This window comes from Tamandua tetradactyla, chromosome 5, assembly GCF_023851605.1.
Source record: "Tamandua tetradactyla isolate mTamTet1 chromosome 5, mTamTet1.pri, whole genome shotgun sequence".
Taxonomy (NCBI): Eukaryota; Metazoa; Chordata; class Mammalia; order Pilosa; family Myrmecophagidae; genus Tamandua; species Tamandua tetradactyla.
The window spans coordinates 8,632,948-8,660,804 of NC_135331.1; the positions used below are offsets into that span (position 1 = coordinate 8,632,948).

General features: G+C 38.3%; 1 protein-coding gene across 6 annotated transcripts in view; it reads left to right on the forward strand.

Annotated features, from left to right (window-relative positions):
- Nucleotides 1-6,869: 6,869 nt before the first annotated feature.
- SBNO1 (strawberry notch homolog 1) overlaps nt 6,870-27,857 on the forward strand; it is a 59,194-nt gene continuing 38,206 nt past the window's right edge. For 2 of the 6 annotated variants that reach the window (XM_077159643.1, XM_077159648.1), the window contains exons 1-7: nt 6,870-6,978; nt 13,024-13,155; nt 13,661-13,765; nt 15,065-15,377; nt 22,524-22,624; nt 26,114-26,210; nt 27,665-27,825. In XM_077159643.1, coding sequence (XP_077015758.1) covers nt 13,024-13,155; nt 13,661-13,765; nt 15,065-15,377; nt 22,524-22,624; nt 26,114-26,210; nt 27,665-27,825 — 909 coding nt within the window. In that variant the 5' untranslated portion in view covers nt 6,870-6,978. Of the gene's footprint in view, nt 6,979-7,216; nt 7,636-12,262; nt 12,727-13,023; nt 13,156-13,660; nt 13,766-15,064; nt 15,378-22,523; nt 22,625-26,113; nt 26,211-27,664; nt 27,826-27,857 lie in introns of those variants that run through there. The other 4 variants (XM_077159647.1, XM_077159646.1, XM_077159644.1 and 1 more) reach the window with 4 other exon arrangements.

Here is a 27,857-nt window from a genome sequence, read left to right on the forward strand (position 1 = left end):
ATTATATATTACTGATCACTTATTCTTTGAAACTCTACTGCCTTGGCTCCACGATATAATCTCTCCCTGTTCCTGCCTTGACCTCTCTGACTGACCCTTCTCAGGCTTAACTCTTAGATGTAAGTTCCCTAGCCCACTGCTATTCTCTCTGCAGTCTCTCCTAGTATAGTCTTATCTTCTCTTGTGTCTTAAACCTCATCTGGATCCCTATTCTGCAGATTCTAACTGCTTTCTAGCCATCTCTACTTGGATGTCCCATGGACCCCTCAAAATCCCTGTAATAGACTGTTACTTGGGTGTCCCCAATGAACAACGTCTCCTACTACTCGTACTCTTGGGTAGTTGCTGTTTCTGGAGTCTGGGCTGGCCTTGCTAACCAAGAAAATGCAGCGAAAATGTCACAGTGCTAGTTGCAACCCTAAGACTTAAGAAAGCCTGACAGCTTCTGCTTGGGTGCTCTTGGGAGCCCTGAGCCACCAAGTAGGAACCATGGAGAGGCTGCTTGAAAGACGTGGAGAGACAACATGAGGAGAGAGAAGCCAGGGGTCCCAGGATCACAGCTGAGCCCAGTCCTGCTTGAAGGATCATGAGAAAAAATGGTTGCCATGTTAAGTCACTATATTTTGGGTAGTTTGTTACATAGAAATATACAAGCAAAACATTCTCCATCTGTAAAGCCAAACTTATCACCAGATTTGTTTTTCTTCTGAAACCCATTACCTACCCAGGTGCCTGAGCCAGGAACACAGGCCTCATTCTAAATCCCTCCCCCACTCCATATCTGTCCAACCAGTCACTAGGTCTTGCTGGCTTTACCTCCTAAATATTTTCTGAATCTGGTCCTCTGTTATGGCTCAGCTAATTTTGCTCCAGTTTAGGTTCTTCTCTTTTCTTCTGTGGACCTGCCCGGTCTGCCCATGTATAGGGCAGCTCTTGGATCCATCCTCCACACTGCTTCCAGAGCAGTCCTTCTAGAATGCATTTCTGAGTGGAAACCAACCAAGTGTCCATTGGTGGATGAACTGGATAAACAAATTGTGGTATGTTTATACAATGGGATATTATTCTGCCATAAAAAGGGATGCAGTAGGGGGTGCAAGGGTAATTCAGTGGTAGAACTCTTGCCATGCGAGAGACTTGGGTTTGATTCTCAGCCCATGTCCTTCCCCCCACCCTGCCAAAAAAAAAAAACATGAAAAAAGAATGAAATGTGACCCCCATCTAACAACATACACACAAAAATAAAAAATAAAAAAGGACTGAAGTACTAACACATGCTACAACATGGATGAACCTCAGAAGCATTATGCTAAATGAAATAAGCCAAACAAAAGGACAAATATGGTGTGATTTCCCTTATATGAAATATCTAGACTACGCAAATTCTTACAGACAGAAACTATACTAGGAGTTTGGGGAGTTATTACTTAAGGGGTACAAAGTTTCTGTTTTGGATGATGAAAAAGTATGGGTAATGGATGGTGGTGATGGTAGCATAAAATTGTTTATTAATGTCACTGAATAGCACACTTAAGAAGGGTTAAAATTGCAAAATTTATATCTATGTTTACACCCCCCTCCAAAAAAGAATGCATATCTGTGCTGGTTTGAAAGTAGTACGTACCCCAGAAAAGCCATGTTTTAATCCCGATCCAATCTGCTAGGATTGTCCAAACTAAGGCAACCAAGGAAAGAAGCCTTAACTCAAGAAAGATTGATGGGTCAGGAACACCTCTGTTAACTAGGTCGTCACGTGGCTGCATCTGCTGGTCTCTTGCTCCTGGGCTTCTTGCTTTCAGCCTCTGATCCTGTGGGGGTTCTCCAAAATATTTCCTCTTTTAAAGAATTCCAGTAAGCTAATCAAGACTACCTGGAATGGGTACAGTCACATCTCCATTTATTCAAAGGTCACACCCACAATCAGGCGCACCATTTATCCATGGAGATAATCTAATCAAAGCGTTCCAATCTAATCAATGATTCCAAATCCAATTATTAAATCAGGATTAAAAGAAATATTTTTATAGGCTTAGAACTGTAAACTTGTAACTTATCAAATGCCCCTTTTTAAAAGCTGTTCCAGTTCTGGTATATTGCATTCTGGTAGCTTGCAAACTAACACAACATCCAATCATGGCAGTTCTCTGCCTAACAGCCTTCTGAGTTCTCTGTACCCAAGAAAATAAGTCCAAAATCAGTTATAAGAAACACTTTGAGAATGGCTTTTATCTACCTTTTCACCTTAGCTCCTAGCACTTCTTTTTACTTATTGTATCAGTCAGGGTGCAGGCAGGAGACAGAGAGTACACTGGCTATTTAACAAAGATAATTTAATATAAAGAATTCTTAGCAAGGTATAAACAGGCTAACTAGGTAACTGAAAGGGCAAAAAGAACTTTAAAGCACTACAGAGGAGGCAACTGCAGGAAGCTGCTATCACCACTAAGGCTGAAGGAACAAAGAAAAGACTTTGGTGCGATTAAAACTTAGAAATGTAGAAAAGCAGCCCCACTTTGCTGAAATCCAAACCTCCAAAGAGAAGGCTCTGCTCAGCTAGTGTCAGTGTCTCTGTGGTTAGAGGGCAAAACTGTGGGGGTTCTGGCTGGGCCTGGTGTCTGGTGGGGGAAGAGTTTGGGATGATGACGCTAGTTCTGCAAGGGTAGGGAAAACTGTAAACTGGATTTAGCGGCTGCTACAGGAAGGAATTGCCACTGCCAGGGTGAGGAAGCGTTGCTGGGATGACATACACAGGAATCTTTTTCCTCCTCCAGCCTTACAGTCTCCCTCTAGCACCACTTACTGCAGAGTGTAAGCCAGAAACAGCTGACAAGGCAGAAATGTAGTTTGCAGTGTCCCAGGCCCAGACTCAGAAAGGAGAGTATAGAGACTTGATTTTGGAGCTGAGTGGCAATATCATCTAACTGATATGCTTGCCTTCTTTTTTTCTTTTTAGACTGTAAAATAAATTTAATTCCATTCTTACACTAATAGGCTTTTCGATTTTTAAGAACAGAAGCTTAAAAGAGAAATAATTATATTTTGCAATCCAGAGGGACCTGGCTTCAGAAATCAAGTCAAAGCTTAGAGGACTACAGAACAGAGCTCATAAAAATTAAACACAACACAGGAGAGAATGAAGGATAAGCAAGAGTAGCTTTCAGTACAGGAAGGAAAAAACAAAACACCACCACCTAACTGGGCTACAGAGGGGCCTGTAGGTGTGGGTCGGGGGTTGGGGAGAAAAGGGAAAAGAAGTGGTTGTAGATGGATTCCCTCAAGAGGCTTTGGTTCTGCCTCCTCCAGGGAATGAAAGACCTGGGGTAGGGTGGGGAGGGCTTCAGATTATGATTCAAGGACGGAGAATGTGCTTGCGTTCTTATGTTTCGTCTACTTGTCTTGCTCCTCCTGTCTCAGGACACTTGCATGTACTGGTCCCTCTTCTCTTTGTCTAGTTAACAGGTACTCTTCAAATCTCAGCTCAGTCTTTTCTCCCTCAGGTAATCCCTTCTTTGATTTCTCTGATAAGGTCAAATTGCTCTGCAATAGGTTTTCTTAGCTACCTTGTAGCATTGCCATACTTACAATTTTAAGTTCTATGTGAGTTTTGTTTTAATGCCCCTAGACAGTAAATTCCACAGGGGCAGGGAGCATGTACCCCACCCTTCAGCCTTTTGTTTTTGTTACGTTTGTGTCCCTAGCCCCTAACATAGTGCCTAGCACATAGTAAGGACTCAGTACATATTTGTTGAATGGAGTGAGAAGTGCTGTTTAAATAGCCCTGGGGAACTCAATGCCACCTCTGAAGAGGGATTTTTCTGAATTATCTCCTTCCAATAGTACTTCTGTTCTTGGTGTCCCTAATCAGTCCTTCTCCTCACTTGACCCTCAGTATCTCAGTTCCCACTCCCAGATGCAACTGCTGCTACTTATGTTGTCTTTCAGAGATGCTCCGAGAAGCACACATGTGCACACACACACACACACACAATCATACCAGTACCTTATTCTTCTGAATAACTGTTTCACTGGTAAGCACCATAGTTTAGTTAACCAGTCCTGTCTTCAAAGATATCATGGATGGTGTGTTAATTTGTAAGCTGCTGGAACATGATATACCTGGAACTGGAATGGCTTTTAAATAGAAGAATTTTCCCGGTGCCTGCCCATGTAAAAAAAAAAAGAAGAATTTAGTAAGTTACAAGTTTACAGTTCCAACCCTATGGAAGTATCCAAACTAAGGCATCCAGAGAAAGATACCTGAATTCAAGAAAGGCTGATGCATCTGTCAGTTGGGAAGGCACACTGGTCTCTTGCTCCTGAACTCCGTGGCTTTCAGCCTCTGTTCCTGTGGGGGTTCCTTCTTCTGGAACCCCCCCACAGGATTTGCTTCTCTGGGGCTGGCTTTCATCTCTTGGCTTCCCTTGGCTCGCTCCTGGTTCTGGCTTGTCTAACATCTCATGGCAACCTCTGCTAGGCTCCAAGCATCTCCAAACAAACACAGATGACACATGTTGGCATCTGTGTCAGCTCTGCTGTGAAGTTTCTGTCGGCTTTGTCATTTCTGCCTCTTCCTATTTTAAAGGATTCCAATAAACTAATCAATACCCACCTGGAATGGGTGGAATCACATCTCCATCTTATCAGAAGTTAATCCACAATTGGGTGTCACATCTCCATGGAGACAGTCTAACAAAAGATCCCAATTTACAGTATTGAATCTGGATTCAAAGAAAAGGCTGCTTACATAAGATTGGATCAGGATTAAAACATGGCTTTTCTGAGGTACATAATACTTTGAAACCAGCCCAGATGGTTCCAATGTTCTTTTTCTACAGATAATGCTGCAGTGGATAACCTTGTGTATTATATTTGTGTGAAATGGGAAGTCATAGATATAAATACCCCAAACACCATTTTTCACTGTGGATCAGGGTAAAGAGACTATGCAGGGCGGGCCGCGGTGGCTCAGCGGGCAAAGTGCTTGCCTGCTATGCCGGAGGACCTCGGTTCGATTCCCGGCCCCAGCCCATGTAACAAAAAACGGAAAAACAAAATACAATAAAAACAAGAAAATGTTTAAAGATGTTTCCCTTTCTTCCTTCCTTCCTTCCTTCTCTCTGTCTTTCCTTTAAAAAAAAAAAAAAAAAAAAAAAAAAAAAAAAGAGACTATGCAGAGATGGCATCAAAGATCTAGCATGTATATCCAAAAAGTACCTCAAAGGGTGGGTCTCTCTAGGTCAAGTTTCCACTTCCACAATCTAGTCCTCATCTGGCCCAAGTATGCAACTAGAGTTGAGGCCATTTGGAAACTAAATTGTGCTAAACACTGCTCCATTTATTAGAATGTCTTAGGTCTCTTTGTTGCATCTTTCCATAGTTTCTCTTTTCATAAAGTGATAAATTTGTAATTTCTTGTTTGCTGTTATCTGCACTAGACCATAAGCTAGTCTAGTGAATCGTGGTGAAGGAGACAGATAAGGTCCTTGTTCTCATGGAGTTATTATTATTTTTACTTTTATAGTTTTTTGGGGGGGATTAAGGATGAAATGAAATAGTGCAAGTGATTACAAAATGACTGGTCGGCACCATAAATGTTTATACACGAGTATATATTCATGTACACACACACACACACACACACACACACATTTTTAAATTCGTAAAAACTTGGGAGATTCATAATTATTCTTGCCATGCATATATATTTTTTCTCTCCCCTCCCCCCCACTTTTTCTTAAAGCACTCACACTTCAACCTCCAACTATTCCAATTACTTGGTTTGCTTTGGGCAATACGCGAATGGGATGCGCCGCCGGTAGGGGGCAAAAGTCACCCAGGCGTGTCCATTTCCTAAGCAACCAAGGCAAACAGCATTCTCAGAATGACTTTACAAAAGGGTTAGTAAGAAATAAATTTGTTTATTCTATGTTTGGAGGCAATTTAAGTGATAATAAAATGATGGACATGAGGTGTTAAGTGGTTGAGACAGAACCTTTTCTGCAGCAAATGTTAACTGAGATCGTTTATTCAGAATACCCGATGTGTGAGGAGGAAAAACGGGGGTTGACTCTACTAACAACCCTTAGCGAACGATAATATTAGATGATGAGCACATGCGGCTCGGAGTTACCTGCGGTTTCATATTGAGTAAAACGCTTTGAGTGAGTCTAGGAAGCAATTACTATTTATTCTAGGAGGAATTATAAAACTTAGAGCCTTTCAAAGTGACAGAAACGCCACTCAACTTTCCGGGCCGAAAACCAACCCCACAAACGGTTTGAAAATAGCCTCAGGACCCCCAACTTTGAGAGCAGGTGTGGGACGCATGCGCTCTGCACACCGGCTGACCTCCTCGTGGCAACCGACAGCGCAGACCTTCTTCCCGACAGCCCGCAGGGGAAGGGGGGAAGGAGGGGGACGGAGTTATCGCGAGATCTTAAAAGCGCCGGCGGAAACAGTACACACGTGACTCTTCTAGTCGGCCTTCGCCTTCCCCCTCCCCCTTCTCGGAAACCCGGCCCCCTCACCCCTCGCCCACCCTAGAGCCACGGGAATGGACCGTTTGGGTTCCGGAATTTCCTTGGATCCAACCACTCTGCGAGCCCGGCGGGAGCCGGCGGAGTCGGTGCTTGACGGCGAAGGCAGGGGACGGTCAAAGTGGGGGGGTGGAATCCTCTTCCTTCATCTAGGAGGGAGGCGGGGCGGAGAGCGGCGAGGGGGGAGCGAGGTGGGGGAGCGAGGAAGTCACGTGGGGGCGCGCGCTGCCTGCGCGCGGCGCTTCATCCGTCGCTCCGCCCCCTCCCCTCCCGTTGGGGCGGGGGGGTTGGGAGGAGGGGCATCAAGATGGCGGCGGGGAGGTAGGCAGAGCCGGACGCCGCTGCTGCCACCGCCACCGCCGCCTCCGCTCCAGTCGCCACTGATTCTTCAGGCTTTCACCGCTTGGGAGAAGCTGTCCTGGCGTCGGATCTCGGGGGGAAAGTAAGTCCCTTTCCTTGGCCCTTTTCTCCCTCCGCATATCACCCCCCGGACAGCCTCCCACTCCCACCCTCCTCAGGGGGCCGTGAGGGGCCGGGCTCGGGGTGGGGGGGGGCAGCCACCTCACCCTGGCTTGGGGCCTCTCTCGCCCCTCATCGCGCCCCTCGGCTTCGCGTTCCGGGGCCCTCGGGTGCGTAGTCCCGGCGGCGGCTCTCTGCTTTCCCTCCGCGCGTCAGCGCCGGGCCCTGCGGTCGCCGCGCGTGGGTCTTTCCTCCCCAGGAACCCCGCTGTCCCGGGCCAGGTGCATCCCTTCGGTCCCGGTGAGGTAAGGTCTGCGGACGCAGGACCCATCTTCCACTTGGGTAGCGTTCCTGTACTTCTCATGCACGACGCTCGGGCTCCGAGGTCCCGGACTCGCAGGGGAGCTGAGGTTTGGAATCCTTCACAAGTCCTCTTTTTCGAGCACTGCTTCCGCTTTAGGGGGAGTGAGGGAGGCAACAGGGTCGTCCTAAATCTGTATCCTAAACCTGCGGTTGTGATTATTCCGTTCTTAGGAAAGTGGGAAAGGTACGTGGGACACGTGGGGCTACCTTCACGCCTCAGCCGGTGATTAGGTTAATTTTGCCTGGAGCATGCGAGCTTTCCTCTTAGTCCCTAAAGGTATATACGGCGGGGAAGATATTGAAGGGTTTGTTTATTTTGACAGTGCTTGACTTATCGAGCATCTTAAGTTCTCCAACGCAGTGTATCATGGTGGGTTCCTAGAAGTGGTTTGGGGTCGGTTTAACCGCTGAGGAGATTTGGATGTGCCTGAACCCTGGTGATTGTTTCTTTCCTGACCCTGGCACCCAGCTCCTCCCCTTTCCACCCTGGCTTTGTGCTTCTGTTTGGTTAATGTTTGCGGACCGCTAGCTGGATCCTCTCACAGAGAAGCTCTTTTTATATGTTTGCTCCGTTTACTGTGGAAGGCTTTTGTTTTGGGGAATCGCTGGTTGAGAAATGTGGGAAAAGAACGCGCGAGAAAATGAGAGTTAAATAAAGCAACGTTTTTATCCATTGAATTGCGCAGCCAATTGTAACCGCACCCGGAAGTTTGTACTGAACACGTGTTGATGAGAGACGGTTAAAACCTGGTCGCCTTTGACCTTTGAAAGTTGATTACTAGCAGTCTATGTTGAGTTAAATGTTTCGTGTTCTCTAGACATCCAGAATTAGAGATGGAATAAGGCCTCTAAAGAGTCCGCCGGGAGAGGCCAGAAAGCTGTCAAAACCCAAGTGCTCTAGACTGAATAAACTTAACGCTTGCAGACCTCATATCAGCTAACAGTGGTGAGGGATTCTTTTTTTCACATCATTTTTAGCAGCCAGAACTGGTTTCCATAAGCAGTGGGGAAAGCCATCGTCATTGCACAAAAGGTAGTTTGTATAGAATTTCTGGGATGAAATGTAGCATTTGCTACTGGGGCCTTGAATTAGGCATTACTTTTGAAAGCAAAAGAACATTTTATTTTTATCTTTAAAGAAGTTCCACAATTTCCATTACTGGAGAAGACATCTTTACTTTTTCTCTTCTGATTTTTATTTCTCAATATAACTTTATTCCTCATAGTTTCCTCCAAAATCTTAAATTAAATTTTCATATTAGTTGTTGGATAAGTGTTAAAGGATACCAAGCTAGTGGCTAAGCATTCATTCATTCATTGAATGCTATTGTGTGTCAGGCAAGTTTACATGTTTTGGAACTTTTCTGAAATTATTATTTTAAAATTTGCAGTACGGAGAATTTTATGCTTCTTAAAATGATTGATCTCAAAGCTTTAACTACACATGTTTTGGTGTTTCATAGTCTCTAAATCGAGTTTTGATTTGAGACTTGCCATCTGTGAACGATGAGAGCATTTAGGTCTAGTCTCGGTGAGTAACTTGACTTTGCATGAGTCTCTGTGAGTTCCCTAGCTTTAACTGCCTGAAATTGTTGTAAAGACGCTTTTTTTTTTTTTTGATAGGAGTAGCTTTCCTGTTAAATAGCCAAACCTATGCAACCCTAGAATTTTGGTTATTGTCTTTGTTTCTTGTGACAGTTGATAGATCTGCTTTGATGTGAATTGAACTCACCAAGTATTAAGGACAACCTTGGGATACCATGAAGATTTTCTGTAGATAGAAGAATAGGCTCTTAAAGGGCAGGGTCTCTTTTTATTTTATTAAGACATGATATAGAACCCATCAAACTTGACAACTAATTAATGTTTTATGACCAGCAATTTGAAAAACACTGATACGGTTTCAAGGTACAGGATTTTGTGTGAGGTTGGGGCCAGTCCTCCTGGGTTTGAATACTTGTTTGGTTGTTACTTTGTTATGCTTCATCTCTCTAAACCTCAGTTTCTCATCTGGAGATAATGTGTAGCCTTTACTCATGGGTTATCTTGGGTTAAAAGATAACCAACTTTAAGAAAGTGTAAGAAGACTTGAAGAAAGAAGGATCACCACCTGAATTTTATTTGATGATCAAGAAAGTTTGTCATACACGCGCACCCCCACCCATACACCCATTTTTTCTTGAGCTCCCTCTCTAAAGCATATTGAAACATGTATATAATCTGCACATTGTTTTGTGAATTAATTCTTCCTATGGGCTTTACAATGAAAGCTCATGGTGTGTATGTGTGTTTGGGGGGTACTTTATGGAACAATTGCTCCCTTTAGTGGTAGGTTTTGAAAAATACAAATTATATCCTTTTAAGTAAAGGGGAATCCTTTAATTTTTTTTCCTTATACCTATTTTCTCTTCTCATGTTTGCAAGGAACCTTCGTACAGTAGACACTTAATACATACTTTTTGATGGAATATATCAGCTAAATTCTGAGATCCTAGCATCATAATCCTTCAAATTCTTAAACATTAATTCATTGCATCTGTGCTACATGAAAGCGAAGTTGAAGCTGAGTCTTGAGTCAGACATGCTTAGCACTATTAAATAATGAGAGAAAATCCTTTTTTGTTATTAGTTCAAATCAAGATGCTTTATAAATGCTAATATGTACACATCTAAAGATGTCCACCAGTTTCCTCTAGCCACTGTTGAACTAGACAAACTGGATGTGTGAAACTTTTAAATAAAAAGAAAAGTAGTGTTTTATAGAACTAATTTGGAAGTTAACTACTGAATAGATTGCCAGCAAGTAAAGTTTGTAGTCTGAGAAATAATGTTGTTATATCAGTGATATAGAAGAAAACATCTTTTTGGTTATAATACTCATGTTCATGAATACATTAATAATAGCTAGTAGGTAACATTTACTACAGGTAGTATCACATTTAATCAAAACCACAATCCTGTATGTTAGGTTTTACTTTTATTCCCATTTTAAGGTGAGGAAACTGAATCATAGAGGTTACTGCTTGACCATATTGCACTACTGGTGGAGTGCTACCCAGTGCAGATGTACATTTGTTTCTGCTCAGAGCTATAAACATCTGCTTTAGGTCTCACCAAGAGGAACCTTGTCTCTGTTTATGTGTTTCAGTTTGGTGTTTTCAGTAGGAACTGTAACCTTTCATTCTTCTGGTTGGATGTTGTTTCTTATATTTTCTACCTTCCAAAGATTAGTTTCTCTCTACTAGTGTCCTTCTTTCTTATTTATCTTAGATGCTTTCTTAGGTGAGTATTATTTTGAAATATGTGCTATTTTCAAATATATTTATGATAAAATATTGATCCTTTTTATCCATTGTTTCGGATAAAGTCACTCTTTGGCTAGTAACTTTTGTTGTTCCTTATATTGTTACATATTAAATGTCACCTGAGGTGTAGGAACGCCTTTGAAGACATACTGCAACACAGTTCTCTTTTACCTAATGGTAAAAGATTAAAAGAATTTAGTATTGTACTTTGTGGGTTCAAAGTAAAATGTGTGCCTGTGTGTGTGTACCCAGGAATAAATCTTACTTATTTGTAAAGTGAAGAGAAGATGAGCTAATGTAACCTTTAAGACCCCTCTCAGCCTGAACTGAAATTCTGTGTCTGTAATAGTTTCAGAATAGGAGTATTATTAAATATTCAAGGGTTTTGCTTAGAATGGGATAGGTATTTCCTCTCTATTACTTTTCATCCTTTCTCCCTCCCAGAAAGAACAAGTAGAAAATTTGTGCCCAGTTGGCTAAGGGAGATGTAAGTAACATTAAAGCTTCTTTCTTAAATACCTTTTTTATAAAAGACAATATCTTAAACAAACAAACAGACAAAAACAGTTTCTTCTAGTATTTTTAGGTCTAAAAATTCCTGACTGAATTTTGAGTGGGTCAACAAAAATATTACTTATCACTGTCCATATTATTTGAACATCCTAGTTTTAAGAACGTAGATGTACAAACATTGATGACTATAATTTTTGTACCTTAACGCTCATTGTTAAGATATATTTTAAAAAGCTCTTGTGAATTCAAGGGCAATTTTCAGTGAATTTGCATTTCACTCGTTAGCAGTGTTGTAGTGTTTTTGAGTATAACTAGAAAGGAATTGGTGTCCACCTAGATTAATAGATCCCTTGGCCTCCAAGGGCTCTGGGGTGTGTTGTTCCATTAATCTGGGTCAGGATTTTTGTAGGAACAAGTGGGCCAAGATCCCATATTTCCACAAATCATTGATTTTAATGAAGTATTTTGGGGATTGAAAATGTTTTTTTAAAGCATATGTTTATGTCTATATTGCAAATATGGATCAACTTTAAATCCATGTTAGGGACTTTGTCCTCTTTCTCTCCTTTTATCTGATTCCTTCATAATATTTACATCTTCCTGTCTAATACTTTCTCCCTCCTCCCACTTTGATTTTACTCTGACCTTTTTTAAAAAACTTACTCTATACCCATTGAGCAAAACAGTCTGGCTTTTATTCTAAAAACCTTACCGATTATCAACATCAAGTTCTTGATCTAGTTATTGGGAAGAGAGAATGAATGTACGGGCTTTGGGAGTGTGAATGATCTTAGTGTAGAATATATTGATCTGTTTCCTGGGAACATAGTTGGAAAATGCTAATCTAAAGTTTATTTGCATTTTAAACTTCAAAACTCCATGTAACTCGTCCTTCAGTTCACCTGGGCTCAAATTTTATTTTTTCGTTTTCTCTTGGCTTAATTCTAATCATTCATCAACTTATGCTTTTTCTCTGGCATGCTTCATATTCTTTTCATTCTGAGCTTTTATTTGAACAAGTCCTATGGATTCACTTTCTTACATATATTAGAATCCATTCCTTCTTTTTTCTTTCTCTCTCTACCCTGCTATTATCTCTGTCTTCTGGTATTATTTTCCCCTCTTGCTTCTACATTATAATGGGAATAATCTCTCTGAATCACAGATATGCCTGTATCAGTCAGTTATTCATCTGAAAACGCTTCAGTGGCCCCCTAGGATAAGTGAATTATCTACATGATATATAAGGCTATGTATGGGGGATACTGTCCCCATCTCTTGCCATACCTGAGCTCTATACTTCTGCCATATTGAAGTGCTCAAACAATTCTTAAAGAGTACCAAATTCGTTCACGCCTCTGAGTTTGAATTCGCTATCCAGAAGATTCTTGTGGTGATTTCCTGCTCTTTCTTGAGACTCAGCTCTGTTGTCATTGACCTCTCTTCCCAGGCAAAGTTCAGTGTTCCTTTTCTGGGTTCCGTCACATTGTCTAGACAAATAGTACATTCTCTCTTGCTGTGATTTGTATACTTGTGTGCCTTTCTGTCTTGTGAGTTTATTCTCTTTTATCCTCTTTGCCTGGCCCAAAGCAGCTTCATAAATATTTAATGAATGGTCTGGTAGAAAATTTTTCTTTTATATTTTATTTAAATAGAAAGTTTATATTTAAAAGAATTAATTTTGGGTCATTTTAAGTTTTTGTTTGTTTGTTTGCATGGGTAGGCACCGGGAATTGAACCCGTGTCTCTGGCATGGCAGGCAAGAACTCTGCTTGCTGAACCACCATGGCCCGCCCACTTTAAGTTTTATGTATTAATATTTGATTTTTAAATATTTTGTTCTAAAGATGGTGGAGCCAGGGCAAGATTTGTTGCTTGCTGCTTTGAGTGAAAGTGGAATTAGTCCAAATGACCTCTTTGATATTGATGGTGGAGATGCAGGGCTTGCAACTCCAACACCTCCCCCTCCAGTTCAGCAGGTAAGAGTTTTCCAAAGCCTCTTGATTAAGTAGTTTTTTTTCCTCCTTAATTTGTAATTTCCACATACAGAAATATTTTTTAAGTGTGAATTCTAGATATGCATATGAATGTTATTTTTATGTTGCATATTAGTCTTTGTTCTTGAGGTAAAAATATTTGTGATAAAAATCTAGTTATTTCAGCTTTAATATGATTATATATGTAAACGTAAGATACAGACTGTCTTCTGGCATAACTGTTAATCTCCTTAATAGTTGTCTTTTACTTTTATTCTCCTGTAGTGTGGCTGTACATATTCTCTGAAAGCAAAAATAAGATTCTGATATTAGTGTAGCTATTTGTGAAGATCTCATGGTTATTATGATCATTACTTTATACCTGGGATCAGTGACTTTAGATTGAACTTGAACGTCAAGATTGATATTTTTGTTTTAATAAGATAAATGTAACTCTTTTTCTTAAAATACAATTCACTGTTATTGTTCTTTATTTCTTTTTTTCAAGTCAATGCCCCTTAGTGCATTAGAACTAGGTTTGGAGTCTGAAGCAGCAGTTGCAGTTAAACAAGAACCAGAGACGATACCTACTCCAGCACTATTAAATGTTAGGGTAAGAATTATTACTAAACTGTTAACTAAAATAGTTTAGTTCTATAATAAGAAAATAACCTTTTAATGTGTTTTATCTCAGTGGTTCTGCTTTTTGCCACTTCTTTCTCTGCATCCTACCCTCATCTCCAACTTTGTGAAATGTTTCTTTCATTCTTATGATAGTTATGTTGATCAAAAAATAATTTGAACAAAGCAGAAAATGTTTTGCGTTTATTCATGGCAAAGGTACAAAGTTCATGAATAAAAGATGAAATACACATTATCCTGCTACAGTTTTCATCTTTTCTTATTCCTTTAAGCTTTTGTCCATTGGTATATGTAATTTGCATATGATCATAATCATGCTTTAAATATAGGGTTTCTCTGGTCTTACCTTAAACATAGCAATTATTAACTTTACCTAGTGCTTTAAAATTACTGGACAAACTAGTTAAAATTTGATAATAAGTATTGTTATTGAGGATTTCATTTAATGTGATTAATAATCAAGATGACTTATTAATGGAGTCATAGAGAAATAGTTTAAGAAGAAAAGGAAGTAGAAGGAGACTTAAGTTTACAAAAGTATTTCAGCTGTACTTGTAGTCACAAAGATACTATTATCCTCAAGTCTTGATATCTTTTCCTTTGCATTTTTGTCAGCTTCTTCTCCCCAAATGAAAAAATAAAATTCTGTTTAACTTTGTTTTGGGTTCAAAGGTAGCGCACACATTATTACTAATATTTATAGTTTACCTGGATAGGTCATACCCACATTTAAAATTCTGCTTGGTGGTGTTTTGTGGGTTTTTTTGCCTTTTTAAGTTCTAAACATTAGCCCAGTCTGTATGATAGTAAATAAAGCATTGTATTAGCCATCATAGAAGGTTAGAAATGGAAAATGGACCTCAGAAAGCCCAATCCTCCAGAGGTTGGGTGATTTGCCTAACAGTATCCATCTACTTGGGGCAGTGCTGGGATTGGGAACTTTCTGTTCCTAGTCTTTTTATTATATAAGATTACCACACATCACGGTTTACGTGAGACAGTCCATTTTAAGCTTGCTGTCTCTAACAATTATTTAAAATGTCAACCTATTATTATACTGTGTATACACACTTTTACTTCTTTTCCTCAAAATGGTGTGTTTTTACTTGGTGGTTTACAGCTAATCGTATTTAATTAAAAATGAAATACCAGTAGTTAAGTAAGAATAAAAGTCAATTTTAGATTTTGAAATGGCTTACTATATTTATAGATCTATTCTACATTAGAGAATGAAACATTTCTTACTGACATAATGTGTTTTCTTTTCTAGCAGCAACCTCCATCTACTACAACATTTGTGTTGAATCAAATAAATCAGCTACCAACTTTGGGATCTACAATTGTAATGACTAAAACACCTCCTGTAACAACTAATAGACAAACCATCACTTTGACTAAGTTTATTCAGACTACTGCAAACACACGCCCTTCAGTCTCAGCACCAGCAGTGCGAAATGCCATGACCTCTGCACCTGCAAAAGACCAGGTTCAGCTGAAGGATCTGCTCAAAAATAATAGTCTTAATGAACTTATGAAACTGAAGCCACCTGCTAATATTGCTCAGCCAGTTGCAACAGCAGCTAGTAAGTTTGTTTTCAATAGTATTAGCTATCTGCCCTTGGGTAAGAGATGTCAGAGTGTTTCAGCTTTGCTTGGATTTTTAAAAAGTATTTTTATTGGTAAGTCTTAACATACAAACATTCTTAACGTACAAACATTCCATACATGGTGTACAATCAGTGGCTCACAATATCATCACATAGTTGTGTATTCATCACTGTGACCATTTCTTAGAACATTTGCATCACACCAGAAAAAGAAAGAATAAAGAAAAAACTCATACAAACCATACCTGTTACCTCTCCCTCTTATTGACCACTGATATTTCTATCTACCCAATTTATCTTAACCTTTGCCCCCCACTACTATTTGTTTATTTTTTTATGCATATTTTTTTACTCATCTGTCCATACCCTAGATAAAGGGAGCATCACACACAAGGTTTTTATAATCACACAGTCTCATAGTAAAAGCTATATCATAATCATCTTCAAGAAACATGGATGCTGGAACACAACTCTGCAGTTTCAGGCACTTCCCTGTAGCTACTCCAATAAACCATAAACTAAAAAGAGATATCTATATAATGCAAAAGAATAACCTCCAGGATAACCTCTCGACTCTGTTGAAGTCTCTCAGCTGAAACTTTATTTTTTCTTGTTTCTCTCGTCCACCTTTTGGTCAAGAAGGTTTTCTCAATCCCTTGATGCTGGGTCCCAGATCATCCCAGAATTTCTGTCCCACATTGCCAGGGAGATTTATACCCCTGGGAGTCATGTCCCACTTAGTAGGGTCAAGGAAAAAGCATTGGCTTAGAGAGAAGAGGCCATGTCTAAGTAACCAAAGAGGTGCTCTGGGTGTGACTTTTAGGCCTAATTTTATTTTGCTTAGATTTTAAAGTAAGAACTGGTAGTTCTTACTTTAAAGGAAGTAAAAATTCCTTTTTTTTTAAAAAAAAAGGAAGTAGTAGGAAAATATTACCTGCATTACTCTGTACTCTTATAGTATTTACACAGTTCAAGGGGACAAAAATTTAGATGCCTTAGGTCTAGAACATTTAGCTTTGAAACGAAATGTGTAATTATCAAATGACTACATTAGCAACTGAGATTTTTTCAGTTTTATATATTAAGAATAGCCAGTTAACATTTTCCTAAATCCTTTAAATCAGTATTTCTCAGAGTTAATGTGCCTATACAAGATTCTGCATTTCTCACAAGCGCTCAGGGGATAGTGATCCTGGTGATCCTTGGGCCACATGTTGGCTCGGCAGCCTTAAACTGACATGTTGTTACTTTAACTATGACTTTGATAGTTTCCTGATTTTACCTGTCATTGGTTTCATTGTTTGTGAATAGTTATCTTTTTAGTAGAATTTCTTTTACAGTATATATACTTTATAAAGTATTTATATTTTCTTTGAGGAGTGAACACCCATAAAACTTTTTTTTATAACAGCTTAATTGAGATAATTTACGTACCATAGAATTCATCCTACTATAAGGGTAATTCAGGAAATTTTAAATTTAACATATTCGGTGAAGTACAACCATCACTACTGTCTAATCCATAATACTCTAAATATAATCTTAGATTTAATGGAAAGAAGGTTCAGCAGTGATTTGAGCACACCTTTGTAGGAATTCATTTATTCATAAAGAATGTATATTTATACTTATTCTTCTTTCAGTTGCTCTTTTGTTATTACCCATTCAGCAAATATTTATTGAATGTCTGCTATGTGCCAAGCACTGTTGTAGGTACTGAAGGCCATGGCTGGGAAGAAATCTGTTGCAGTCTCTAATCTCATGAAGCTTGCATAATAGTGGAAAGATAGACAATAAAAAGACAAGGGAATTATATGGCATGTCAAGTAAGGATAAGTGCTATGAACAAAAATGAGAAATGATATATAGAACAGGAAGAAGATACAATTTTAAAGGGAGCAGTCAGAGGATGCTTCAGTGTGCTAAAAGGTAGTTCTAAGGGGTAAAATAGAATTAATCGTGTTTTTCCTTTTAATTTTGCTATTTAAAACTTTATAGTTTTAGTTTTAGAAACTAAAAAATGTGAACTTGTAGGAGGGATATTCTTTTTTTCTCTCATTTATTGAGTTGAAGAGTATTTGAATCCCTTATATATAATACCGTGGTAAGTGCTGTTGAAGTGCTTCATCCTTAATTGTATCCTGACCCGGCCACTGTTTTATTATTATTATTTTTTTTGCATAGAAATGAGTGTTTTGTTTTGTTCTTGTTTTCTTTTTGGAGGTGGAAAGGAAAGCAGTTTCTGTGGAATTGTTTTGGGATCAAGGGATAAAGTGACAGTAATGAGAGTGAGCTAAGACCTGTTCCTGATGGCTTATACTAGTTCATACATAGCATCGTAGCATGTTCTTGGGATGAGGAGGAGGATGTTGACAATTTCTCCTTTCAAAAAGCTTTTTTCCTCTTAATGTGGATTGTAAGTTTTAATACTTCATATAGAACAGTATGTAATTTTGTGGAAGAACTGGCTGCTGGAAGTTGTGGTGTACTTGTTTTTGAGGTGAGTTTTGAGGGCTAGGAGCATTAAAGAATGGGCAAGAAGTATTTGTAGGATGAATTAGAACTAACTTTGTTTCCTATGATAGAAGCAATTAAAATTTTCGCATAATCTAATCTTTGTGTTTGGCTCCATAACTATTGCACCCTCTGTGACTGTAGTATTACTGTCAAGGTCATTTTCCTGAACTAACTACAACCTGGCAGTAACTTGCCAGTTAGGAAATCATTTTAGCTGTCTTAGGACTGATTTCCATTTTTATGATAACATTTTCTGCCATGGAAAGCAAGGATGTGGGTCTGACCTAGCTGACATCCAGAACAGCATCTGGACTGACTCCCAGAGAATTTGTCAGTGATCAGCCATTTGGGGAAACTGCTTTTCCTGAGGGTCTTTGGATTTAATGAGGAGAAAGCATACTGCTTTTATATGAGTGGCTTGCTGAATCTCCCGCTCCTCAGATCAGGGCACTTATTATTTAAAGGACAGGATGCATGCCATGGTAAGGGAGGAGTTTAGGGAGCGAAACAGGATACATTTGGAGCTAATGGAGTGATATATCTAGTTCAGTTAAATTTCCCAGTCTTATTTCATAATTTTTGAAACAAGAGAGACTACAAATCAGAGCCGATCTTGTTTACAAGCCTTGGGAACTCTGTGATGGTAGACCAGGGTTGAAAAAGAAACATAGTAAGTGAATGCTACATATAAGTGACTATTTGCATTGTAGGAGAGGTTCGCCATTTTACTGAAAGGAAAGAACGTTAATTTAAAACACTAAATTGTGAAGAGCAAGGTTTTGCAGGTTCTTCTACTTTTTATCCTATCTGTGTGGCTATTTCCTCATTTGGGTTTTTCTTTTCATTCTTATCTCTCCCCTAAGTTCCAGTCTATGAACTATATCCACTTGGCTCTCCCACAATTATACTAAACAAATTACGTCCAACAGTAACTTTATCTTCTGTATTAGTTTCATTTTGTTTATACCGTTCTCCAAGTTATTTTCAAGCTCTAAATTACAGGCCTCCCAGTTACTCCCCATCTGCTCTTGTCTGTAAAGGGCAGTGATTTTCACACTGTAACCTCAACAATCTCAGGTACCTCAGATGCTTCAGGGATACTTGAAGAATGGAGGCATCGCTTATAGGAGTGCTGGACTTCCTGCTCTGATTCAGTCAAGCAGTTCTACATTGATTTTGATAGTTGGGTTCTGGGGTCTTTTGCTATATATGTATATACATATATACATTTTAAGTTTTGTGTGTGTGAAATATAGCATCTATAAAAAAAGCAATGAATTTCCAAATACATTTTTTTTTATTAATGGAAAGAAAAAAAAAAGAAATGAACACATTTAGAAATCATACCATTCTACATATGCACTCAGTAATTCTTAACATCATCACATAGATGCATGATCATCATTTCTTAGTACATTTGCATCGGTTTAGAGGAACTAGCAACACAACAGAAAAAGATATAAAATGTTAATATAGAGAAAAGAAATAAAAGTAGTAATAATAGTAAAAACAAACAAACAAACAAACAAAAAACAAAAAAAACCCTATAGCTCAGATGCAGCTTCATTCAGTGTTTTAACATGATTAATTTACAATTAGGTATTATTGTGCTGTCCATTTTTGAGTTTTTGTATCTAGTCCTGTTGCACAGTCTGTATCCCTTCAGCTTCAATTACCCATTGTCTTACCCTGTTTCTAACTGCTGCTGGACTCTGTTACCAATGACATATTTCAAGTTTATTCTCGAATGTCCGTTCACATCAGTGGGACCATACGGTATTTGTCCTTTAGTTTTTGGCTGGACTCACTCAGCATAATGTTCTCTAGGTCCATCCATGTTATTACATGTTTCGTAAGTTTATCTTGTCTTAAAGCTGCATAATATTCCATTGTACGTATATACCACAGTTTGTTTAGCCATTCTTCTGTTGATGGACATTTTGGCTGTTTCCATCTCTTTGCAATTGTAAATAACGCTGCTATAAACATTGGTGTGCAAATGTCCGTTTGTGTCTTTGCCCTTAAGTCCTTTGAGTAGATACCCAGCAATGGTATTGCTGGGTCGTATGGCAATTCTATATTCAGCTTTTTGAGGAACCGCCAAACTGCCTTCCACAGTGGTTGCACCATTCGACATTCCCACCAACAGTGGATAAGTGTGCCTCTTTCTCCACATCCTCTCCAGCACTTGTCATTTTCTGTTTTGTTGATAATGGCCATTCTGGTGGGTGTGAGATGATATCTCATTGTGGTTTTGATTTGCATTTCTCTAATGGCCAGGGACATTGAGCATCTCTTCATGTGCCTCTTGGCCATCCGTATTTCCTCTTCTGGTAGGTGTCTGTTCAAGTCTTTTTCCCATTTTGTAATTGGGTTGGCTGTCTTTTTGTTGTTGAGTTGAACAATTTCTTTATAAATTCTGGATATTAGACCTTTATCTGATATGTCATTTCCAAATATTATCTCCCATTGTGTAGGCTGTCTTGCTACTTTCTTGATGAAGTTCTTCGATGCACAAAAGTGTTTAATTTTGAGGAGCTCCCATTTATTTACTTCCTTCTTCAGTGCTCTTGCTTTAGGTTTAAGGTCCATAAAACCACCTCCAGTTGTAAGATTCATAAGATATCTCCCTACATTTTCCTCTAACTGTTTTATGGTCTTAGACCTAATGTTTAGATCTTTGATCCATTTTGAGTTAACTTTTGTATAAGGTGTGAGATACGGGTCTTCTTTCATTCTTTTACATATGGATATCCAGTTCTCTAGGCACCATTTATTGAAGAGACTGTTCTGTCCCAGGTGAGTTGGCTTGACTGCCTTATCAAAGATCAAATGTCCATAGATGAGAGGGTCTATATCTGAGCACTCTATTCGATTCCATTGGTCGATATATCTATCTTTATGCCAATACCATGCTGTTTTGACCACTGTGGCTTCATAATATGCCTTAAAGTCCAGCATCGCTAGACCTCCAGCTTCGTTTTTTTTCCTCAAGATGTTTTTAGCAATTCGGGGCACCCTGCCCTTCCAGATAAATTTGCTTATTGGTTTTTCTAATTCTGAAAAATAAGTTGTTGGGATTTTGATTGGTATTGCATTCAATCTGTAGATCAGTTTAGGTAGGATTGACATCTTAATTATATTTAGTCTTCCAATCCATGAACACGGTATGCCCTTCCATCTATTTAGGCCTTCTGTGATTTCTTTTAGCAGTTTTTTGTAGTTTTCTTTATATAGGTTTTTTGTTTCTTTGGTTAAATTTATTCCTAGGTATTTTATTCTTTTAGTTGCGATTGTAAATGGGATTCGTTTCTTGATTTCCCCCTCAGCTTGTTCATTACTAGTGTATAGAAAAGCTACAGATTTTTGAATGTTGATCTTGTAGTCTGCTACTTTGCTGTACTCATTTATTAGCTCTAGTAATTTTGTTGTGGGTTTTTCTGGGTTTTCTACGTATAGTATCATATCGTCTGCAAACAGTGATAGTTTTACTTCTTCCTTTCCAATTTTGATGCCTTGTATTTCTTTTTCTTGTCTAATTGCTCTGGCTAGGCCAAGTACATTTTAACAAGTAGTTATAGAACAAATTTTTAAAGTTTGATATGGGTTACATAAGTACATCGCAGCAATTAGTTGTAGAACAGATTTCAGAGTTAGGTATGGGTTACAATTCCACAATTTCAGGGCTTTATTTCTAGCTGCTCTAAGGTATTGGCGGCTGAAAGATCAGTGTAATGATTCAGCACCCATACTCATTTTTTAATTCGACCTTCTCTTTGTAACTTCACCATCACCTTTGATGTTTCTTCCACTCTTTATGGATACTTGGGCTATGCCCATTCTAACTTTTTCATGTTGGAAGGAGCTGTTGATAATATAGGATAAAGGGGGTGGAACTAGTTGATGTTCTGGAGAGGCTGGCCCCTCTGCATTTCAGGACTTATCCAGTTCAGGGACCCATCTGGAGGTTATAGGTTTTGGAGAGTTATCCTACTGTTTGCTAGATTTCTTAAAAGTTTGAAAAATCACTGGATCATTATGCTGAGGAAAGGAGGAAAGTAAATATTTTCTTCTGGTAATTATTTTGCCTTAAAAGTTTAGTCATTTCCACTAAATCAGGTTAGATTTCTTCTCTCTGGGTGATAACACTAGTCGTGCTTTTTTGTGTGTGTGTGTGTGTGTGTGTTTTTTTTTTTTTTTAGGGAAACAAAGTGTTCTAAAGTAATGCTGACTCTTGGTATTAGTATTAAAATAAATTAATCAAGCAGTTTTTGTTAAGGTGTCTTCTAATAAATAGCTTAAAATATCTTAAATGTCCCCTTCCTTTTTTTTTTTGAGTGCATGGGCTGAGAATCAAACCTGGGTCTCCCACATGGCAGGAAAGAATTCTATCACTTAACTACCTGTGCCATCCACCCCCTCCATTTCCTCTTAAAGTTCTTACCTCCATAAAGGCACACAACTTTGAATGTTTAAATCTTTAAGCTTGATTTAAGTGCATGATAGGCAGATTGGTATTCTTTGGTTTGTGAAGTGGGTAAACTTTTTTAAAGTTGGAGGAAAAGAGCTTAAGATTTTCTTCTAAAATGTACATTTCTCCCCTAGCTGATGTAAGCAATGGTACAGTAAAGAAAGAGTCTTCTAGTAAAGAAGTAGCAAGAATATGGATAAATGACATGAAAATGAGGAGTTTTTCCCCAACCATGGTAAGTTTCATATAGCTATATCTATGTTTTTGTGTGTTATGAAAGTACACATGACTACACGTGCTCTAAAACAAACCACAGAAAACTTTCAGATTGGTGATGGGGAAGGGGGCTATTCAGCTACGCAAATAAATGCTTCAGCATTAAGTCACGTGATAGAACTTGCATATCTGATAGAATTCTATTAAACAATATCTTTTTTGTGAATCTCCTCTTATCAGAAAGGAAAGATAATGTATTAATGAAAAATATTTGATAACGGTGTTATTTCTTAGGGTTCAACTTGAATGTATAGCTAGTTATGAGCTGTGAGATTGTATCATGGTCTAGTTATGAGTAATTATGACAACTTTTTTTCCTTACATTTCGGAAATGTATGCATTGGGTGAATTGGTTTTTTAAGTTTTTTTTTAATTAGTGAAGTTATAGGCTTACAGAAAAATCATGCAGAAAACACAGTGTTCCCTTATACCCCTCTCACACATGTAGTTTTCTCCATTATTAGCATTTTGCATTAGTGTGGTACCTTTGTTGGGTCACTTGATTTTATACATTTATTTAATAGCTTTTCTTTGTATAAAAAACTGTCTCTGTGGATTTCAACAGGAAGTATACTATATAGTTTCCCTTTCACTGGGCATAAAATTTGACAGTCACATGGATTAAATAATAATATAAAGTACATCAAAAGGGTGATGCTCACAAGGGCTATGAGTTTGGAGGAAGGTGAGACCTCCATGGACTTCAGTGGCCTGGGAGGACGATTTTTGGAGGAGTTGTAATGGAACTTGGGTTTTTAATTTAGAAAGACTTTGAGAAGGTGTTTTAAAAAGGGAGCTGGAGCATTAGCAGGGCATAGAGTAGGGTATGACTACATGTGTAGGTGACAATGAACCAGGTTACTTTTCTTGCTGGAAGAAGTTGGAGTGGTGAGTTTGGACTCTGTGGAGGGGTCTTAGATTGAGTTTGAAGGACTTTGCACTGGGTGCAGTATCAATGAGGAACCAGTGGTAGTGGAGTGGTCTGTTAGTGATTGAAGGAGATGGCAGGTAGAGACACAGATTGGGAGATTGGATTCGGTTATCCAGAAAGGAGGTGATAAGGGGCTAACCCTGGAAGGTTGAAAAGGGGATTGGAGAAGGATGAGGAGAAAAAAAGAGAAAAGAAGAACAAAACCAAACCAAAGAATAGGACTTGGTGATGGAGTATGGCATCGGTGAGATAGCAAGAACAATCTGTATCTGCAGTTTTGAGCAGGGAATCAGGGGAACAAGTGTTGGCAATGCCTAGTTAACGAGCAATTATGTACCCCCTTATTTGGAAATTTGTTTTTGAAAACTAAAAACGCATCTTTCTTCAGGAAATGTTATATAGTGCTCATGTTCCTGGTCCAGCCCAGCCCATAAAAACAGCTTACTCATAATGTACCAAAAGTTCTTTTTTGTCCTAGCAGTGAAGAAACACCTAATACAGATAGCACACTGGCAGCTTGTGGGCCAAAATCAGTCAACAAATGTTTCTTGCTCAGCCTACACAGTATTTGAAAAATTTTTTTAAGTTAACTAATGCAGAAAAATTATGATTTCTAGGTTTTCATGAAAACTAGGGACCTTGGCTCACATTGCATTCCTAGTAACACTTGCTTGAAGTTGCATAGTGACTGCATGCATCCTCAGTTTACTATAGTTCTCCTTACCCCAAGTATCTATTTGTCTTAAGGTTTGGTGCCAGCATTTTAGACTCATTTAGAAATATTACTTGTCTGGTCCCTGGATTTTGTCACTCTCCAGTATTCCATGTTAATCCAGTTATTCCCCTGGTGATTTTTTTTCTAGGAAAGAAAAGAATGTGAAGGGGAAGATGGGATTGGTTTTTGTAACATAGTGTCCATTCCTGTTTTTTTTAGGTAGGGAAAGGTGAGAAGGGTATGGGTCTGGGGAAGTGAGGGGAACTCAAAACTTGAGTTATTTTGCCCAAGGCTACACAATTGAGAAACAGTAGAATTGAAAGTTAGATCTGTTGCTTTGACCAGTCCCGCTTTGTCTTAAATTGGGGTCTCATTTTATTGAGAAACTATGTGCCATTGTACTTTGCTCTAGGCTGAGGTAAATAAGAGGAAAGATGAGATGCCCTTACCTTTCAATACTGTCGTTTCCTTGCCATTACCTGTAGGTTCTAAAAGGTTTTCTCCTTTTCCTCCCTTCCACGGCTTGAGTTTCACAGCTTCTTCTCTAGAGACTTTCTTGAAAAAACACATATTAATAGACAACATATTAATAGTGATTTCCTTTTTACTATACAAATAAAGAACTTTTGTTTTAGATTAATTTCTTTAGAGAGATTTTCTGACTTTTTGCTTTTCTTGTGTTTCTTTTGGATTGAAAGATTTAAAATTTTTTTTTAATTGAGAAATCTTCACACAGTTCATACAAGGTATACAGTCACAATCAGTTATTCACACTATCATCACATAGTTGTCACCATCATCATTTTTAGAAAATTTGCATCACTCCAGAAAAAAGAAATAAAAGGAAAAAAGAAAAAAACTCATACATCCCATACCTTTTACCCCTCCCTCTCATTGACCATTAGTATTTCAGTCTACCCGATTTTTTACTCTTTTATCAACTCCCGTTAGTTATTTTTTTTATTATTTTTTATTCATCTGTCTGATGGGTTTTACTGGTAGTGTAAAAAGGCTCATTCAGGTCTTTTTATTTTAAAAATGTTACTCCTCCCTGCCTCCACCTCTTTTAAGATTCCATCAAGACAACCAGATGGTGACCATTCACCTGGTTTCCCTGGGGCAGTCTGGTGTTGCTCCTGTTTTCCTGGTGTAATTATTAATAGCAGCCCATTTTGCTCTCAAATATGCTGAGGTTTGGAGAGGAAGTTATATAGCTGTCCTATTTATTAATATTGGTATTGTTGCTGTGGATACACAGAAGTCTGACATAAATTTTCTGTCCTTCAGAAGAAGCCTTGAGCTTGGTGTCTTCTGGGATTTTGGTTTTAGGATTTGAGGGAAGGAAGACAGATGGGGAGGTTAACCGAGAGGAAAGAGTAGATACAAGACTTAAATGGATGTTCTGCTCATGAACCTCGGTTGTTAACTTTGTTGCTGGGGTTAATCTACCTTTTCTCCCCACACCTGTTGTTCTTTTTAGTCCTGGAACTACGATAAAGTGTGGGGACTAAGGTTGAAGAGAGTTTGGGACATTAGGGAGAGTGGTAGTCAGTGTTGAAGCGAAAAATAGTGGTTGATGGAAGAAGGCAGAACTGTGGATGCCCCATTTGCTTTTTAAGGATGTGCGAGGTCAAGGATTGCATTTGATCAGCATCTGAGAGGCAGGGCCACCAGAGTCTGATCTGATCTTTAAGGAATATTGAAAATTCAAGATTGTAGGGGATCCTCTGTAAGAGTGTACCTGTGTTTTGACCGGGCCTCTGGTTTCTCAACTTTGGACCAATTGTTTCTTTCTGTTATAGAAGGTTCCTGTTGTCAAAGAGGAAGATGAACCAGAGGAAGAAGATGAAGAAGAAATGGGTCATGCAGAAACCTATGCAGAGTATATGCCAATAAAATGTATGTCTTTCAGATTTGTTAAAATAATGAAAGACTTCCAGTTCCTCTTGAACTTAAATACCACCACCCCACATGCGTGCTATTATCTGTTAGGATTTACCTATGTTGAATACCTCAGTTTTGACAAGTATGAGTTTTGTAGTGTGTGTGTGCTTACCAATAATAAGTATCTATGTGAAGGTTTTTCTATGATTTCCTTTTTGCTATACAAATAAAGAACTTTTGTTTTAGGTTAATTTCTTTAGAAAGCTTGGATTTTGTTTTGTTTCGAGTTCATTTTTCTTACATGAGCAGGGATTATAAAATCATAGCAAATTATAGAAATGTAAAATATGTATCCTAGATAATTTATGTACCTTATATAGCTTACCTGAGACAAATCATAAGAACATTGGAGTCTTCAAAACAAAATAACTTTTGCTGTTTGAATTCATTGGTTTTAATTAGCACTATTCTGCTTTTTGCTTATCTATGATTAATTTTTTTGTAGTAACTACTATATGATATTGAAAATTACTAATTTTTTTAACCTTAAGATGTGATTTTCAGTAGTTTTTAACCTTAAGATAACCTAGAACTTGTCTTTATATACTCTGGGTTCCTATACAAAGCCACTATTAGTAAGTACCATTTAAATTTAAAAAATCTTTTTACCAGCTATACACAGACCCCAAGATCTCATACTTTCTGGTCATTTAAAATGTACGTTGTGGTATCTGAAATTTTATGTTTTCTTTCCTCCCAGTACAGTTTTCACAAAAGGATTGAAAAAATTTATCCATGGTCCTTTAACCCGGAGGTCAGCAAGCTAAATCTGGACAGTTTTTTTTTCTGGTAAATACAGTTATGTTGAAATAGCCATGCCCATTCATTTATTTTCTATGGCAACTTTTACACTGTAACACCAATGTTGAGCAGTTATGAAAGAAACTGGGTAGTCCACAGAGCTCACAGTATTTACTTTATGGCCCTTCATAGAAAAAATTGCTGACCCATGTTTTAAGCTATTCATGGTGTTAATTTTAGGAAGTTAGTTGTTTAATTTTATAGACAAGATTACTTTCAAAGATAAAATTATTTCTTTTGCAAACCTATTTCACTGATTGAAATGAACGATTCATTCAAGTAACTCAGCTTTTTAATATCTAGGATTACGTTCCGTTTACTGGAGAACTTTGGTGGTATGAATGAAGTCAGTGTTTTTCTAGATTTTTTAATCAGCAGATCTCTATTTAAATCATATGTAATTGAAAAATACATCATTTCAGTCAAATTTAAACTATTTTCTTTACCATCAGTGACTTTTATAGAAACCCAGACTATATAGTTACTTATTTTCTTAGTGTATTTTCTCTTCTAGGAAGAGTATTGTAGTGTCTTATAATAAAACTGAAAGTAGAAATGCTATTACTTGCAGTAATTAAATGAAATGTTTTTGTTCTGTTTTCATTTAGTAAAAATCGGCCTACGCCACCCGGATGCTGTAGTGGAAACTAGTTCTTTATCTAGTGTTACTCCTCCTGATGTTTGGTACAAAACATCAATTTCTGAAGAAACCATTGATAATGGCTGGTTATCAGCTTTACAACTTGAGGCAATTACATATGCAGCCCAGGTAAGTGATAATATTTCATAGGTATCTGCAGA